The sequence below is a fragment of the Gopherus evgoodei genome, chromosome 1, assembly GCF_007399415.2.
Source record: "Gopherus evgoodei ecotype Sinaloan lineage chromosome 1, rGopEvg1_v1.p, whole genome shotgun sequence".
Classification (NCBI taxonomy): Eukaryota; Metazoa; Chordata; order Testudines; family Testudinidae; genus Gopherus; species Gopherus evgoodei.
The window spans coordinates 111,389,154-111,408,012 of NC_044322.1; the positions used below are offsets into that span (position 1 = coordinate 111,389,154).

Sequence of the window (18,859 nt, forward strand, 5' to 3'; positions counted from 1 at the left end):
TTTAAGTCATACAGTTCATTGTGTCTCCCATCCATTCGATATGTTATTTGTCTAACCTTCTGTGATTGCTGTTCAGATTTATCCATTTTGAGCAGCAGCATGAACTTTACCTGATTGGATGTCTGCATACTTTTACTCCAGTCTGGAATGACACACACAAAGATAATGCTGCCCTCCACCTTAAAAAAGAGAGAGCAAGAGAAACCCTAACGTGAAGAATAGTAGGCATCCTGATCTGTCTAAAGCAGTGGTTCTCAACCCATTTATCATTGTGGGCCGCATATGCAGCTCTCTCTGTTTTATGTGGACCCATCCACACAATATATATACTACCTTTATGCAGGGTGACCAGACATCCCAATAAAATCGGGACCATCCCGATACTTAGATGTTTGTCCCATGTCCCAACTGATCTTTGGTCGGGACGCAAATATTGTCCCAATATTTTGCTCCGCCAGCAGTACTCGGCTTTCCCCCCTCCCCCCCCATACTGGCACCACTCAGCCTCTTCATTTTTTGCTCCTCCGGCTGACCCTCCCCACCCCCAAAGTTTGCCCCGATATTTTCTCCCTCTCATCTGGTCACCTTACCTTTAAGACCCTGAGGATGGCACATGGGCTGCAGCTGTGTGCTGACTGGGCCACAAGTGGCCTGAGAACCACTGGACTAGAGAAGAAAGCACTCTAATCTTTACTAGCTAAAAGTTAGAGTTCAGTTTACTAACTGAAAAGTCTCTTAACTCGGAACATATGTTAAAAGTTTTTAAAAGTATATCAGAACAAGTGGCACAGTAGAGCTTTAGAAATCTGACAGAAGTTCAAAGAAGGACAGAAGACTCCAAACAGACCTTCAGATTGTTTGACTTCGAATGCCAACAATCAGTGACTCGGGGGATAATATGCCCCTGTTTTAGATTGTAGTATCTGTACAAAGATTTACCACTATCAGATAAAAATCTCTATTTTAAGTAACCCTGCCTTTGTATCTCAGTGCAGTGGAGTCACTAAATAAATAGGCAGTAATTTTCTTGGGAACAGGATTTGTTTATAGAAATGCAGCTATTACTTTATGGGCTTGATCCAAAGTCTATTGAAGTCAATTTAAGGCAGGGGTGGGTAAACTTTTTGGCCCAAGGGTCACATCTGGGTATGGAAATTGTATGGCGGGCCATGAATGCTCACAAAATTGGGGTTGGGGTGCAGGAGGGGGTGAGGGCTCTGTTAGAGGGTGTGGGCTCTGGGGTGGGACTTGGGACGAGGGTTTGGGGTGTAGGAGGCTGCTCCAGGCTGGGACCAAGGGGTTCAGATGGCGGGAGGGGGATCAGGGTTGGGGCATGCGGGGTGCGGGCTCTGGTGGGGGGGCAGAAATAAGGAGTTCAGGGTGTAGGTGGGGGGTCCAGGCTGGGGCAGGAGGGGTGAAGGCTTCAGACAGAGGTGCAGGCTCTGGGATGGGGTTGGGAAATGAGGGGTTTGTGGTGCAGGAGGGTACTACAGGCTGGGATTGAGGGGTTTGGAGGGTGGGAGAGGGATCAAGGCTGGGGCAGGGGGTTAGGGGTGCAGGCTCCAGGTGGCACTTACTTCAAGCAGCTCCTGAAAGCAGTGGCACGTCCCCCCTCCGGCTCCTACGTGGAGGCGCAGTGAGGCAGCTCCGCATGCTGCCCTGTCTGCAGGCATCACCCCTGCAGCTCCCATTGGCCGCAGTTCCCAGGCAATGGGAGCTGCAGATGGGTCAGGTCCTGGGGATGGGGCAGTGCGCAGAGCCCCCTGGCTGCCCCTAAACATAGGAGTTGCAGGTGGGACATGCCGCTGCTTCCGGGAGCTGTGGCACACATGAGCAGAGCAACCCCCAACCCCGCTTGGCTGCTGGAGCATGGAAGAAGGACAAGCCCCAGACCCCACTCCCCAGCGGGAGCTCAAGGGCTGGATTAAATCGGCTGGCAGCCCAGATGTGGCCCGCAGGCCATAGTTTGCCCACTCCTGATTTAAAGACTTCAGCTGGTTTCAATGGACTCTGGATCAGGTCCTAGAAGAATTAGCATAGTATAAAGTACCGAAGAGGAAACTAAATACGGTTTAGTCAAAATTCCACACCCACAGAATAGACTTAGAAGCTATGGTTTCCACATCCTTCACCCAAGTATGTCCTTTCATAGTTAGCACTTTTTATTAATATGTGGTAAAAAAAATGCTACATGCTGTACATACAATACAGCTTTGAGCTATAAAGGGAACCATAACTCAGATACCTCGCTTGTTTGTATGTAAAATCAGTGGATAAAATTGACTTTTTAAAATTTAAAAAATATACATTTTTCTTTTTAAAAATAAACCTATTTAAGATGTTATAATTTAAAATTACAACTATGTGAAGGCATAAACTTAATATAATTTATTAAATATTTAATTTAAAATGATTTAAGTGGTATGTGTTTTCTGCTAAAGTTGTCAAAGACGACAAACCACTAAATGGTAGAAGTCACTAGCTAAGCACCTAGACCAGAGTTTGTTGAAGTGCTACACCAGCTTTTGACAGCAGTACCTTCTTCTGCAGGTGTAGCGACAATATTTTCTTCATTTCAGTTTACTCAACTAATTCTGTTCAATGACTGACTAGTTCATTCAAAGTTAAGAAGCTGATTAGGAGCTGAAAAAGCAGGGAAGCTTGAACATAAACAAGCTGTGAAAGATCATCCCTACCAGCTCTAAAATCTTGAGGGACATGACGAGCAGAAACCATTAGTTCAGTTCATATTAATTCAACTATCTAAAAAACTTCAGTTAGCTTGAAATGCAAAACGTATTTTCACAAGCTATTTCTCTTATGCCCCCAGCCTATTTAAGCTTGGTTTATGTAATTATTTAAAAAGCTGTTTTGTGTAATTTTATTGCATTTCCATCCAAACAGAGCTCAACACAACTCATGAGTAAATAAGAAATGCATCATTTACCATTTATTAACATATTAAAAAATGTAAAGATTAAGAATCTGAATAAATGTATTTTAAGCTATGTACACGCTTAAATAAATATGTATAGATGTGTGTTCGCCTAGCAAAACATACCAAATTTAGCGAAAAGGCTATACTTAGTTACAAGTCAACATATTTTAATAGTTACTAATCAATGAGAATCAACCTTTTCTTCAGGAAAGTACAACTGCAAAACAAGGTTAAAATTAATTACCGTATTTCAATCCATGTTTCCTGCTTGCTGACTTAAATCATGATTAAATGCAGTGATTTAATTTGCTTTGATTTAAATCAATGCACCCTGTGTAAAATATCAAATCATAACTGTGCCATTTTGAGGTCTTTTTCCTTTTTTTTTTTTTTTTTTAAATAAAAGATTCAGTGACTGCATGCTGAAATAATTACACCAAGGAGAAAAAAAGTGTGTTGGTAGATAGATAGATTCACTCTACATGCACACTAAGCATGACTGCATATAGCATTTGTACAGCATAGTCTCACTTTTGTGGTAACTATTTCTCTACACTCCCCTCCACCCTCCACAAACGTAGCAAAGCACATATTCCTTATTGAGAACTACAAATTTACTAAGCTGGAACATTGTTGTTTACAATAAAGATAATGTATGATTTTTGTCCAACTGTTGAAAAAAGAATCAAGACTATTAAAACAAGCCATCTAAAACTTAAAAATAAAAAGTTAACGTTGCAAAGATAATGAAAAAATGTCTGTGCTCCTAAAACAGTGGTTTTCAACCGGGGGGGAGGGGGAGAGCACAGACTGTCCAAGGGATCTGTGAAAGTTTGTTGTTACAATGGTTTTCAACCTGTGGTCTGCAGACTTCCGGGAGTCCAAAGACTATGTCTAAGATTTCCAAAGGGGTCCACACCTCTATTTGAAATCTTTTAGGGGTCCACAAATAAAGTTTGAAAAAAGACAAAAAAAAACCTGTCTTAAAACAAATACATTTTGACATTTATATGACTGATTGAAAGAGTTTTAAATCTCCTCCCCCTCCCAGAAGTGGCCGGCATGTCCCTGCAGCTGGGGGCATGGGGCTCCATGCACAGCCCCTGCCTGCAGGCACTGCCTCTGCAGCTCCCACTGGCTGCAATTCCCAGCCAATAGGAACTGTAGAGTTGGTGTTCGGGCAGAGTGTGGTGACCCCTGCCCCCCTGCCAGGTGCCACAGGGATGTGCTGGCCGCTGCCAGGAGAGGCGCCGAGCCAGGGCAGGTAGGAAGCCTGCCTTAGCCCCACTGCCTAATATCTCTGAGATAGAGCCCGATTCTGAGAGACTCCTGGCAAAACCAGGAGGGTTGTCAACCCTACTAACCTCCCAAGCACTCACTTGCCACGTGGACCCTGCTGCTGCACAGTAAACCTAGTGCACTTTGTCCTATACTTGTTTGAAACAGGAGAATCAAAGAACTCTACGAAACCGTTAGTGAATGGCAGCAGGGTCCAGGCAGCCACTTAGTGCATGGCAGATTAAATCAGGTGCAGAATGCCCCCAGTTTGCTTTGCACTAAGTGGCCATATAGACAAGCCCTGAAGCAGATAAATTGAGTGCTACTGAGTTTACTACACATCGAGTTTTCAAACATGACACTACAAGCAGAAGTCTTGTCTATTTTGCATGGACACTGAAAAATCTCATGGGACTTTGCACAAGTAAGGGTTTGCCCTAATGTTCTGGCTGAAATTTCTCCTTCCCCTACCACTCTTATACTGTGTGACCCATTAGCTATTGCTCCCTACTCCAAAGGTGGTAGTATTTTAGTGACGCTACACGCAGATACTTTTTACAGTATTTTGGGATTTTTTTTAGATTAAAGGCTTATAATGGCAGCACTCACCTTCAGTACCTCCTTGAGGCTGAGTGTGGTACTGTAATCTTTTTCCTCCTCCTGGCACCCCCTGTAGGTTGCTGACCTCACTAGGTGGGGGCCTTCAGTGGCTCAGTCCTCTGGCAAGTCACACAGTCAAAATGGATGAACCCCTTTCGAGGAAGGGAAAGTCAAACAAACTGTCTGCCCTCACCAGGGTCTTCAGCCACATCGCTAGACCCCACCCTTCATTCTGGCTTCTAAAGAAGCCTTGTCCCCTTCTTGGGACTTAGGCCACTTTGCTAATGGCCGGGGGGGAACCCAGAGTCACCCACAACTCCAGGTTCCAACCTAGGTACCTTGCATACTGCTGTATTCCCTGAGTCTCTTCTCTCCTGCTCCCTTTACCTTCACCTATTACCTTAGGGTTCAACTTGACAGGTCCTCACTCCCAGGTCTAGTAAGTACAGCCAGTTAAGCTCCTTTGGCCAGAGAAGAGAGCTCTTTCTTGCCCCTCTGGTCCCAGCCAGGAATTGACCAGCTAAAGCCCTGCAGTTGCTTTTATCTGAGCCTGCTGGGCTCTGACTGGCTGCTTCCAAAAGGCCTCTCTACGCAGGCTTGGAGGACCCATCTCTGCTGCTCCTTCCTGGGGCAGGGTCCACAAAAGGCCAGTACATTCCGTCACAAAGTCCTACATAAAATCACGTGATTATAAATGATGCTGCTAACTTTAACATAATGCAGTAATACTTGCTGTATATTTTGATTCAACTGTAATAATCTGCATTCTCCATCAATTTATTTGTATTTCCTAGACTTTGATATAGCATGTAATATATAGGAGAGAAAAAACACACCACAAAAGAAAAAAGGTATATCAATCACTATCATTACTGCCCATTCTAAGACCTGAATTCATATAGCTGTTTATAGTTTGATGAACATGGGAAATCCTGAAGGATTACAACTGTAATGAAAATAGGCATTTTATAAACACATACCTATGATGGAATCCCTTCGGAAAACATCTCTATCAAAAATGTAAAATGACAGGTGACGAAAACTCCGAGGAATTTCACAGTAAAAGTCTTCTCCATAGAAGGGGCTGAGGAAATAAGAAGAGTTAGTATTGGTATCTCAAAGTAGCAAGTTTGTCTTCTTCATTTCGTACCCTGAATGTAGACTACACTTGCCTTTGTTAGGCTGCATCTGCATGTATGCACGAACCTACATCTCCAGGCACTATACCACTTTGATTTATTCCATTATATATTAAACGCCCTGCCACGATTCTGCCTAGAAACAGCCTGGACAGGTCGCCGCTTGTGGGCAGTCACTCGAGATGAGCGACCTCCGGATTCGGCACCCTGCACCCCTTCCCATGCCCCAAACCCCCACTGCCCCCACCCAAACTCCCTCCCTACACACCCTCCAGCACCTCAACCCCCTGCCAGCCCCATGCCAACCAGACTATAAACTGGACTTTCAATGAAGATCAGAAATGCCGATTTATAGAGCTTTCCAGTTAGTGAAGTGCCGGATAAAACAGCTTTTATTGCATAAAACAAAAGGCAGACAGAAGGGTGAGCAAAAGTAACAGTGCATGTTAAATCGGCTCTTTGAATTAATTTAAAATGAAAACCTCACATCCAACTCCTCCACTTTCTCCAAATAAAAATCTCAAATCCAGAACTGATTAAGGCAATTGGTAGTAACTAAGCCTCTGAGATGGGTTTGTGATGTTTATTATCTGTTAATACTGAGCAGCCATTTCCTCTTGATTATGATATACAGAAGAACGATCTAGCTAGATCAACAGAAAACCAAATGATTTTTCCTACAGTTAGGCCAAATTCAAGAATGGATAAAAGTATTTTTAACAAAAATCTGTTTAGAGACTTAAGTAGCTTCCCTTGACTCCTACTAGTTTAAACAGAGAAACACTTCAGACTTAACAGCAGTGCTTTCAGGTTTTTTCTATCCAATTACATGGTTAAGGAATTGTGTATAAGAACTACAAGCATCTATCAACATTATTTGTGCAGTGACAGGTCTATCGTACTAACACAGATTTTTTTACCCCGAGACACAAACTCCATCCGCCCAGTCAAATCTACTGAAGCATGAGTCATACTGACAGATGCAGCAAGCACTGCAGATGTAGACTTAAAAATAAATCACTAATTCTAATGAACAGGCTGAAAGCCAGTAGTTTTTTTTTGTTTAAACAGACCTCCCTATTGTCCTGGCTGGGCACAAGACTGAGAGACAGATTCATTAAAGCTACAATATAAAAAAAACCCTTCATCAGTATTCTGTTAATAGATTTAATACTCATCTGAGTTATTAATAGTTCCTTACATTAACTTTCCATTTTTCTTGCATTTTATCAGCATATGTCATTCCCTTGGCTCTGTCAAGACACACATACATTGCTCCTATTATACACAGCAAAAGCATTTTAGGTCACTGCACACCTCTTTTGTTCATACTGCTGCCTAGGACGAAATAGTTTCTTAATGGATTTCTATACTCTCAATAGAATTTTGGCGCTAGCCAGTAAGCCTCATTCATTATATAGCAAAACATGGTACTAAATATCATTTTTAGTGAGAACATGACACAATGTATTAACGGTTAAAGTCATGCAGTATTATTCAGAATTCAGAAAAAACAATTTTAAAAATACATTTATAATAATATATGCTGCAATGTTGAGAAATATGTCCAGGATTAACAAATGAAGCCCATAGTACGGACTAGTAGAGTACTACTATAATTAAACATGGATCCCAAAGGAAATTACAGTATGTCATTTGGTTCTTCTCCTGCCCAGTATCCTCTGGATGTCAGCATCTGCTCCCATTTATTGTGTCTCAGCCCCTGAGTATTTCAGAATTGTACTTGCATACACAGCTTTTAACTTCTTTGAGGCTTTGCAAAAGGTGTTGCATACACAATTCTTGGTGTGTCTACTCTTCAGTTGGACAATATTTACTTGGTAACGCCTTAGTTTAAGCAACTTTATAGATGTTAAATATTTACTTTACTCACAGATCGGGTACCTTTCGACAAAGTTTACAACATGTACTTGCTGCATTGGCACTTTTCCTTGTTAGCTACGACAGCGTGCCTCTAGTCACTTTTGCCTGTTTTCTCTCTATGAAGAAACCTTATTTAATCTTCAGGAGTGCGATAATGTATTTACAGATACAAAAGCTTTAAATTTTGCACTAGCACAAACTTTTCTACCAAATTGAGCATTCTGAACAGCTTTTCTAGCAGAATGGTTCCTAATGGGGACCATAAGGCCCTAAACCTGCAATCACGTATGCAGTTGACTTCAACAGGACTACTCACGTGCACAAATATAAGCATGTATGACAGAGTTGGCATGATCAATGCTTAAGCATTAAAGTTCCTAGGTTTCTCTGCAGAAATTATGCTTGCTTTTTCTAGATGTGCTAGTAAATCTATCCATAAAATCTGCCCTTTCCTTCCCATCAAATACTGATACACATAATGGGCTCCACCACAAAAAAGACACTGAAGAGATGATGCTTTGTAAACTGTTAATTATACATCCATTTCTCCATTATGATTCCTAGATTACTGTACCACCTGAAAGTCTGAGAGGTACAAATATACCTAAGAGTCTTTTCCCATATTTATTGCACAGTCCTTAAACTCAGATTAGCATTTGATATTAGTAAAAAATGTATTCAGGGACAGTAATTAGCCCCCCTAAACAGACTTCCAAATGGAACAGTCAACCCACCATCATTTGAAGCAGTTAAAAATAGAAAACAGAGGAAACAACATATGGAAGTACACTGAACATTTCTGGAGAGTGGCCCAGAGAAAGAAGTCTTTAAAAGCCTGTTTACAATACATGATATTGGAAAAGAGCACAACGAAGGGGCGAAATGCAAAGGAAACGCAGTTAGCTACATTATAACAGAATCCTGTATCCACTACTGGACACGAGACTTACTTGCATGAGTAGTCCCATTGAACTCATTTGTGTGCCTCACAGTAAGCATTATTCTCACCAGTGGTTGCAGAATAGGGCCCTGATTTTACATTTTTAGAAAACTCTGTCCAGTGCTTTCCTGGTTGTGGATTTTGCAGACCGGGTTTTACAATATCCAATTCCAACGCATTCAGGTAGTGTCTTTTTCCTATATTGTACTTTTAACTTATAAAAGTAAGCACATTTCTTACACGCTGCACATATTTCCCAATTGATAATTAAGCAGCGAAACTTTAACTGCAAGAAAATGCACATTAAATCTAATCTGATTTCCCTCCTTCCCCTTGAATGGTAGGGTGGCTTTGTAAAAAACAATATCTTCTTTCTGAAGGAATCAAAAGGAACTACACAACTGCTGTGAGCTTCCACTTAAATTGCAAGCTTATCCTTAACGTATCTCTTCCAACAGTGCCCACTTTGTCTCAAGCCTGGACCTGAGGAGCAAGAGGTCACAGCAGTCAAACCCCATGATTTATTTCTCGAGCCAAAATTGTCTTGAGCATCAGCCTCAGGGCTCCAGAAACCTTGTTCCAAAAAACAAAAATTGCCTCCCCAAAACAAAACAGCAATCCACCGTTTGCTGCACTAAACGCTTTTATTTGACATAGAAATTAATAAAAAAGTCAGCAGCATCGAGTTACATAGCCCACAAGGGACTGACAAAGACTTAAAGAACAAATACCAGAATTAGCCCAGCTGAAGATTCAGAGATCTGTCAGAATTTAAATAAGTTCAACTTGAACTTTCAATTTAAAAAAAATTCCCTGGTAGACTAGATCTACTTTCTCATTAGACGATTTAATTTGGTGAAGAAAATGGGGTAGGGGGGTAGTTTCTGAACATCAGAATAAGATCAATAATTGCAAAAGGAAGAGTTTAAAGTATCAAAATAGCTTCTGATTCTTTTTAAGTCTTGCAATGACTGCCAAGGGGATGGGGCTGTTGGAAACAAATTTGCAGTGACAGAAGCCACGGCATGCCCTCTTCTTTACCTGGCAGTCAGTATGAAATTAGCCTTCTTTAAAGTACGTTTGAAAATGTTTAAGTTTCAGAAATCCTTTGGCACAGGATATTGATTTTAAATTCCTTTATATTTTTATTAATTTAACCTGCCTTGGGTTTTATTATAAGGTGTCCAGATACTTCGATAGACTGGTGTTCTATACATACAATAATAGCGCTTTTGAATCACTAGCCTCACAACTGCCACATCCAGCTGTTGACAGTGACTACTCCATAACTAAGGGTGAAGCTAATATCTCATAAGCAGATTCATTTTGAATACACTTCTGTTGCCATCCCCTCACCCCACCCCCATCTGATCTTCCTGATGTTTCACATGCCAATCTCAACTGTTAGAGAAACGTGGTGGAGCAGGAATCTTCAGTGCATGATGTGGGCATGGAATTGGAGTCTGGGGAGGAGGAAGGGCGATTCTGAGGCAGGCAGGAGACTGCGGCAAGGGATGAAAGGGGGGAAGTGACAGGAGACTGGAGGGCACAGAGAAAGACAAGGAAAAGCAGAGTCTGTTAAACACTTAACTTTAACATATTGTAGATTTTAAATCCCAAAGTTTTTAACCATGAAAAAAGCTTCCCCTTTTCACCATCTTTTACTCCATACTCCACCCAGGTTTCATCATCTTCCCTTTCCCTCTCTCCCACAGACTTGCTAAAGCCCACAGGAGCGAAGCCCTTTGCTAGGCCTCATCAAGGTACAGCATGATTCCTTTCCTGCAGATCTTTTATGCCAACCTGATTCGGCAAGGTACTTACGCACATGCTTAAGCATTTCCCTCAGTTGGAGGCTTGAACCTCTTTCCTCCAATGAGCAACAGCAAAGTCATAAATAAAAACTTCATTAAAATAAATGCAGTGTGATTTTCCTTAAAAAATTATAGTTAACCCTGGAGAAATATTATTTTCCTCTAAAAATATCTGTTTTAGTGCCCAAATGTGAATTAGTCTGGAAATAGTAAAGGAATCCTCCTTGTCTTCTTCCAAATACTACTTCATTCACCCACTCAATTTACAGACAGGTTTCTGATTCAAGATCCTATTTCTGATTATCGCCTAGTCATTTTTTATTTTGGCCTATTAGAGTTGCCAAGTGCCCAGTTTTCGGCCGGAATGCCTGGTCGAGAAACGGCTGGCTTCGCGCAGCTCCCGAAAGCGGCTGGCATATCTCTCCAGCTCCTAGGCACAGAGGTGGCCTGGTAGGCTCTGCACGCTGCTCCTACCCATGGTACCAGCTCCACAGCTCCCATTGGCCGGGAACTATGGCCAATGGGAGTTGTGGGAGCGGTGCCTGTGAACGAGGCAGTGTATAGAGCCTTCTGGACACCCCTGGACCTAGGAGCCAGAGGGACATGTCGCCACTTCCTGGGAGCCACCAAAGGTATGTGCTGCCTGGAGCCTGCATCCCCTCCTGCACCCCAACCCCATCTGAGCCCTGAGCCCCCTTCTGCCCCCTCCCATACCCCAGACTCCCTCCCAGAGCACACATCCTTTCTGCACCTCAATCTCCTGGGCCCTAGGCCAGAGACCCCTCCCACACCCTCCAACCAGAGCCCTCACCCCACCGTACTGCAATCCCCAGCCCCATCCCAGAGCTCGCACCCCTAGCTGGAGCCCCCCCCCCCCCTCCCGCACCCCAATCCCCTGCCCCAACAAGTGAGCAAGTGAGTGAGGGTGGGGGACAGCAAGTGACAGAGGGAAGGGGGATGGAGTGAGCAGAGGGTGGGGCTAGGGTGTTCGGTTTTCTGCAATCAGAAAATTGGCAACCCTACTAAGCATATGTTTTTGCAAATTCCAAGGGAAAGATGTTTAGGAGCTGGACTAGGGTGGGGACAGGGGGGAAGTCAGGTGGAGTGAGTTTAAGCAATGAAAAATTATATAGGAGAAGATCTCTTAACTGTCAATTTTCAAACATTCTGGTGATTTGGGTTTTTCAAAAGATGCAGGATTTTGTAATTACTTATCAGGGTTAGCTCGACTCCACAGAACCATGTTCAACCTCAACCGTAAAAAAAAAAAAAAGTTTTGTTTGAAAAATACCTATTAAAAATCATCACAATCAATGTAAGTAGGGAACAAAAGTATATAAACTGAATCACAGACTAGAATGACTTCTTCAGTTTCAAATAATGTTGCAAAACCCAGCATTTATTTCTCAACACTTAGGTTTGCAAAAGCAGTCTTGTTCTCATTTTGGCACTGATAGTTCAGTGGATGAAGGGAGAGAGTTGCAACATGAATAATAATGAAACTGCCCAAACCAAACCTCTTTGTATATAGATTTTTCTTCTCCTTTTAAATGTGCCTTTGTACTTGAAAGTAAGGACCATTAACATGCTACAGAGAACTCTGCATCCTCTGACTAGTCCAACTTGTTTAGAAATATTGGATTCATCCTGCTGCATGAACTGAAGACCAGAGTTCACATCACAGTGTGAGATGGAAGAAAAATAGACTGAAGGAGTCTACGAAAGGGTACTTGGCTTGTTTCTGAACAATCCAGCATTTGGCTTATAAAATGTGCATACATACTCTGCAACATTTCATTAAGAGAGAGTGATCAGAGGGAAAAAAAAGGATTCTTCAGAATAATTAAGACAGATAACAAGGGAATTGGATAAACTCAAATTCTGACACAGTGTGTGGTTGCTGCTACTACAGAACTATCAGGTGAGGATAGACAAGGTGAGATTCTATAGAAGTAGCCAAAAGAGACCGACAAGGGATGCTGGGAATCTAAAACACCCATACTAGATCTGAAACTCAGAGTTTTGACAGAATATATCCAACTGGAAGCATGTGGTTACTTCAGAAATACACCTAAAACAAACCCACACAACTTAAGCCATTGTGAAAGTACAGACCCTCTTCTAATATCCATCCACTGCGCATAAGCCATTTTCTCATAACTAATTGGGCTGAAGGACTTGATAGGTAGTGCTGTGGCATGAATTCAACCACATACATACATCAACAAAATCAGAAAATTATTACTGTGTTAACTACATTAGATCCAGGGTGGAGGGTGGGGAGATTTTAGGTACAGATATAGTCTCAATTGGTGTAAAGTAGCCTGGCTCAGCAGAGGTCAATGGAGCTATGCCTACTTACACAAGTGAGGATCTGGCCCATAGTATTGATGTTTCTGCTGGAAAAAGAAGGAATCTTTCTGGAGTGCAAGTTTCTAGGCTTGAACAATTTATAAAGCAAAAGAACACAACTGTGTATTATTTTTCAGCTGGTACCAAATAGAAAGAACAACAACATGGTGTTTCTTTAAATTTCCAGTCACTAGGAAAAGGCAAGTGTTAGTAATGGGAGATTCGATCATTAGAAATGTAGATAGCTAGGTTTCTGATGACTGGGAAAACCGTTTGATGACTGCCTGGTATGAAAGCTGAAGATCTCTCGAGGCATCTGGATAGACTTATGTGTAGTGCTGGGGAGGAGCCAGTGGTCGTGGTACACATAGGTACCAATGACATAGGGAAGGGTAGGACAGACCTCCTGGAGGCCAAATTTAGACTGTTAGGGAAGAGACTGAAATCCAGGACCTCTATGGTGGCATTCTCAGAAATGCTCCCAGTTCCACGCGCAGGGCCAGGTAGGCAGGCAGAGCTTCAGAGTCTCAATGCATGGATGAGACGATGGTGTAGAGAGGAGGGGTTTAGATTCATTAGGAACTGGGGAAACTTTTGGGATGGGGGAGCCTATACAGGAAGGATGGGCTCCACCTAAACCAAAGTGGAACCAGACTGCTGGCACTAAACATTAAAAAAGTTGCAGAGCAGTTTTTAAACTAGGAGATGGGGGAAAGCTGACTGCTGCAGTGGAGCATGTGGATCAGACAGAGACTTCTCTTAGAGGTGAGTCTATTGATAGAGATTCTCTAGGTTATAGTCAGGAGCAGAGGATGGAAGAGGATAATGTAAGAGCCAGATCAGATGAGAAACAAACATTCACATAAAGAATCTGGCACATCAGAAAAGGGCAGACAAAAACAGTGACAAGTTTTTAAAGTGCTTGTACACAAATGCTAGAAGTCTAAATAATAAGATGGGTAAACTAAAAAGTGCCTCGTGATAAAGGAGGATATTGATGTAATAGGCATCACAGAAACATGGTAGACTGAGGACAATCAATGGGACACAATCATTCCAGGGTACAAAATATATTGGAAGGACAGAACAGGTCATGCAGGAGGTGGGAGTGACACTATATGTGTAAGAAAATGTAGAATCAAATGAAGTACGAGTCTTAAGTGAATCCACATGTTCCATAGAATCTCTATGGATAGTAATTTCATGCTCTAATAAAAATATAACATTAGAGATCTATTATCGACCATCTGACCAGGACAGTGACAGTGACTATGAAATGCTAAGGGAGATTAGAGAGGCTATCAAAATGAAGAACTCAGTAACAGTGGGAGATTTCAATTATCCCCATATTGACTGGGAACATGTCACCTCAGGACGAAAAGCACAGACTAAATTTCTCGATATTTTAAATGACTGCTTCTTGGATCAACTGGTATGGGAACCCACAAGGGGAGAGGCAATTCTTGATTTAGTGGAGCAGAGGAACTGGTCCAAGAGGTAACTGTAACAGGACCGCTTGGAAATAGTGACCATAATATAACAACATTTAACATCCCTGTGGTGGGAAGAACACCTCAACAGCCCAACACTGTGGCATTGAATTTCAGAACAGGGAACTATGCAAAAATGAGGAGGTTAGTTAAACAGAAATTAAAAGGTACAGTTACTAGAAATCCCTGTAAGCTGCATGGATGCTTTTTAAAGACACCATAATAGAGGCCCAACTTAAATGTATACCCCAAATTAAGAAACACAGTAAAGTAATTTTAAAAAAGCCATCGTGGCTTAACAACCATGTAAAAGAAGCAGTGAGAGATAAAGGCACTTTTAAAAAGTGGAAGTCAAATCTTAATGAGGTAAATAGAAAGGAGCATAAACGCTGCCAAGTTAAGTGTAAAAATGTAATAAGAAAAGCCATAGAGGAGTTTGAAGAACGGCTAGCCAAAAACTCAAAGGGTAACAACAAAATGTTTAAGTACATCAGAAGCAAGAAGCCTGCTAAACAACCAGTGGGGGCCCCTGGATGATCAAGATACAAAAGGAGTGCTTAAAGATGATAAAGTCATTGCAGGGAAACTAAATGGATTCTTTGCTTCAGTCTTCATGGCTGAGGATGTTAGGGAGATTCCCAAACCGGAGCCGGCTTTTGTAGGTGACAAATCTGAGGAACTGTCACAGACTGAAGTGTCACTAGAGGAGGTTTTGGAATTAATTCACAAACTTAACATTAACAAGTCACCGGGACCAGATGGCATTCCCCCAAGAGTTCTGAAAGAACTCAAATGTCAAGTTCCGAAACTATTAACTATGGTTTGCAATCTGTCCTTTAAATCAGCTTCTGTACCCAATGACTGGAAGTTAGCTAATGTAACGACAATATTTAAAAAGGGCTCTAGAGGTGATCCCAGCAATTATAGACCGGTAAGTCTAATGTCAGTAATGGGCAAATTAGTTGAATCAATAGTAAAGAATAAAATGGTCAGACGTAGAAGAACATAAATTGTTGGGCAAAAGTCAACATGGTTTCTGTAAAGGGAAATCGTGTCTTCCTAATCTATTAGAGTTCTTTGAAGGGGTCAACAAACATGTGGACAAGGGGGAATCCAGTGGACATAGTGTACTTAGATTTCCAGAAAGCCTTTGACAAGGTCCCTCACCAAAGGCTCTTATGTAAATTAAGTTGTCATGGGATAAAAGGGAGGGTCCTTTCATGGACTGAGAACTGATTAAGAGACAGGGAACAAAGGGTAGGAATAAATGGTAAATTTTCAGAATAGACGGGGTAGCTATTGGTGTTCCCCAAGGACCATAGTCATAGGACCAATCCTATTCAACTTATTCATAAATGATCTGGAGAAAGGGGTAAATAGTGAAGAGGTAAAGTTTGCAGACAATATTAAACTGCTCAAGATAGTTAGGACCAAAGCAGACTGTGAAGAGCTTCAAAAAGATCTCACAAAACTAAGTGATTGGGCAACAAAATGGCAAATGAAATTTAATGTGGATAAATGTAAAGTAATGCACATTGGAAAAAATAACCCCAACTACACATACAATATGATCGGGGCTAGCTTAGCTATAATGAATCAGGAAAAAGATCTTGGAGTTATCCTGGATAGTTCTCTGAAGACGCCCACGCAGTGTGCAGTGGCAGTCAAAAAAGCAAACAGGATGTTAAGAATGATTAAAAAGGGGATAGAGAATAAGACAAAGAATATATTATTGCCCTTATATAAATTGATGGTATGCCCACATCTTGAATACTGACTACAGATGTGGTGGTCTCATCTCAAAAAAGATATACTGGCACTAGAAAAGGTTCAGAGAAGGGCAACTAAAATGATTAGAGGTTTGGAACGGATCCCATATGAGGAGAGATTAAAGAGGCTAGGACTTTTCAGCTTCGAAAAGAGGAGGCTAAGGGGGGATACGATGGAGTGATGTGGAGAAAGTAGATAAGGAAAAGTTATTTACTTATTCCCATAATATAAGAACTAGAGGCCACCAAATGAAATTAATAGGCAGCAGGTTTAAAACAAATAAAAGGAAGTTCTTCACACAGCGCACAGTCAATTTGTGGAACTCCTTACCTGAGGGGGTTGTGAAGGTTAGGACTATAACAGTATTTAAAAAAGAACTGGATAAATTCATGGAGGTTAAGTCCATTAATGGCTATTAGTCAGGATGGGTAAGGAATGGTGTCCCTGGCCTCTGTTTGCTGGAGGGTGGAGATGGATGGCAGGAGAGAGATCACTTGATCATTGCCTGTTAAGTTCACTCCCTCTGGGGCACCTGGCATTGGCCACTGTCGGTAGACAAGATACTAGGCTAGATGGACCTTTGGTCTGACCCGGTATGGCCATTCCTATGTTCCATTCTGTTTTCCACCACTCTCCTCATTTTTTTCCTAAAACTTCCTCAGCCTGTTTTTTACTGCTTTTATTGTGTGGATATCTGGTGCCCTTACAGTCTCACCCCACTAGCTCTGAACCCTATCCACTGACTGACATACCTACCAAACACCAAAAATTCTCCCTTGCCCATTTCTAGTGACCTTGTGACTCTTACAGCTATCAAATTTCCTCCTCTCCCACAAATAGAAATATCCTTGTCTGGTGGGATATTCAGCCTCTATCTGAACCCCCTTGACAAAGGGGAACTCAAGTTATAGATGTGTTTACTTCTCAGAAATTTCTCAGGTTCTTAAAAAACAAACAGTCTACAACAACACTGATAGTTACTCATACAGATAGCTTTCAATACTGATACATATTCTCATTCGTAAACCCCTCAGAGCCTTAATGTCCACCATGCCTCCTCCCACAGCCCTGCTTCCCCTTCTGGCACTCTGTCCTGCTGTGTTACATGTCTCCCTGACAAAGTCTTGTTCATTTCCTGCCCCAAAAATCTCTCATGGGCAGTCTGATTTGCCCCAAGTACCTCTTCCTATACAGCTCCACTCCCCGCAAGCCCCCTTACCACATTAATGTTTAGATCCATCAATGTTGATACATATCAGTGTTTAAAAGCAAAATGTGGTAATAGAGAACAGGGCAGGGTGGGGCCAGGCAGTGTGTGTGTAGGGGAGAGTACACTGAGGAGTGAGGCTGTTGTGAGAATTACTGTGGAGCAAACAGATAGGCGAGAAACTGCTCTCAAACCACTGCTTATACCATTCGGTTCAAAGCCTCCTCCCCAGTGGCCTTTATGCTGAGCAGAGCTCTGTATTTCCCAGAGGCAGGTGGGCAATACTGGCACATGTAAGGAGCTGATGTATCCAAGTAATTCTATCAGCTCATCTTGGCGTATCTCCAAAGTAAGCGGAACAACTATATGTATTTAAAATTTGAGAAGTGGCTTGTGTCCAACACATCCGAATGCGAGAGAGAAGTTTGGAGTTTGTGGTTGGTTAGCTAGAGGAACACAAATGTCAGGAAAACAAAGCAATTTTTTTAAAGCAAGTATTTTAAGAAGATATCAGCAAACATTCAATATTTTATTAAAAATTAAGGCATCTATATGGTTGGTTAGTGCACAGCAAGCCAGAGTCTAAACCTACTATGCATTAGCCTGTCACACGTTATCTGGCTGTGTGGATACTGCTACTGTATACTACAAGTTCCATAATGTGCTTTGACATACTGCCGCTCCAAACAGTGTGGACAAGCCTTTATACAGAACAGTAACTCTTTGCAAGAATGAATTTATCAAATTTAGTAACTAACTTCAATTAGCAAAGTGTGAAACAAAGGAACTTTATTCTTGTGTTAAGTTCAATATACCCTTAAACTATGGAGTTGCTACAGACGTCTCTTAATATTGGGGTCTCACTACTGTGAGGCTGCATCGGTATTTTCTGTTTTACAGGGTCAGTACCTCAGTGTGTCTCAGACTTTTTTAGAAGGGAGATAAATTAAGATTGCAAGGGCAATGTCCTCTCCAGCATTTCTGAACTTGAGTGTGCTTGACTTAACAGCATTTTAATCCTTTATGTATTTTCCTAATTTTTAATAGTTTAGTTCATTGATGACAGCAGCCTTAATTAACATTAAGCAAAGTCTATTGTTTGTGAATATGTATTATTCACTCATACAAATACAAGTAGTATGTGGTTGGCACTTTCCCTCCCCACCAAAGTCTAGGGACAGTAGACTCAAGGCCCAGGTGGATTATTTTCTCTTACATTCAGTTTTTGATTACTCTATCCAAGGTGTGAAAAATTCCTGTCAAGTAGTAAGGAGCACTAAAGGATCATGGAGCCAAGACTGTGTGCAGGCAGGGTCCTCCTGCCATGAGATCCTGCCCCACCCCCTTCCTGGCCCTGTCAGGTGTAAGGCTTCACCAGTCAAACTGGGCTGAGAGCTTTGTGGGGGAGGGAAGGGGCAGGAATGAGCCTCCTCTAGCCTTAGCCACC

The 18,859-nt window shown here is 41.9% G+C and overlaps 1 protein-coding gene across 2 annotated transcripts in view; it reads right to left on the reverse strand.

Annotated features, from left to right (window-relative positions):
* Positions 1 to 18,859, reverse strand: part of RASA3 (RAS p21 protein activator 3) — a 221,817-nt gene that overhangs the window by 132,209 nt on the left and 70,749 nt on the right. For both annotated transcript variants that reach the window (XM_030569135.1, XM_030569144.1), the window contains exon 3: positions 5,797 to 5,900. In XM_030569135.1, the coding sequence (XP_030424995.1) occupies positions 5,797 to 5,900 (104 nt within the window). The remainder of the gene's footprint in view (positions 1 to 5,796; positions 5,901 to 18,859) is intronic.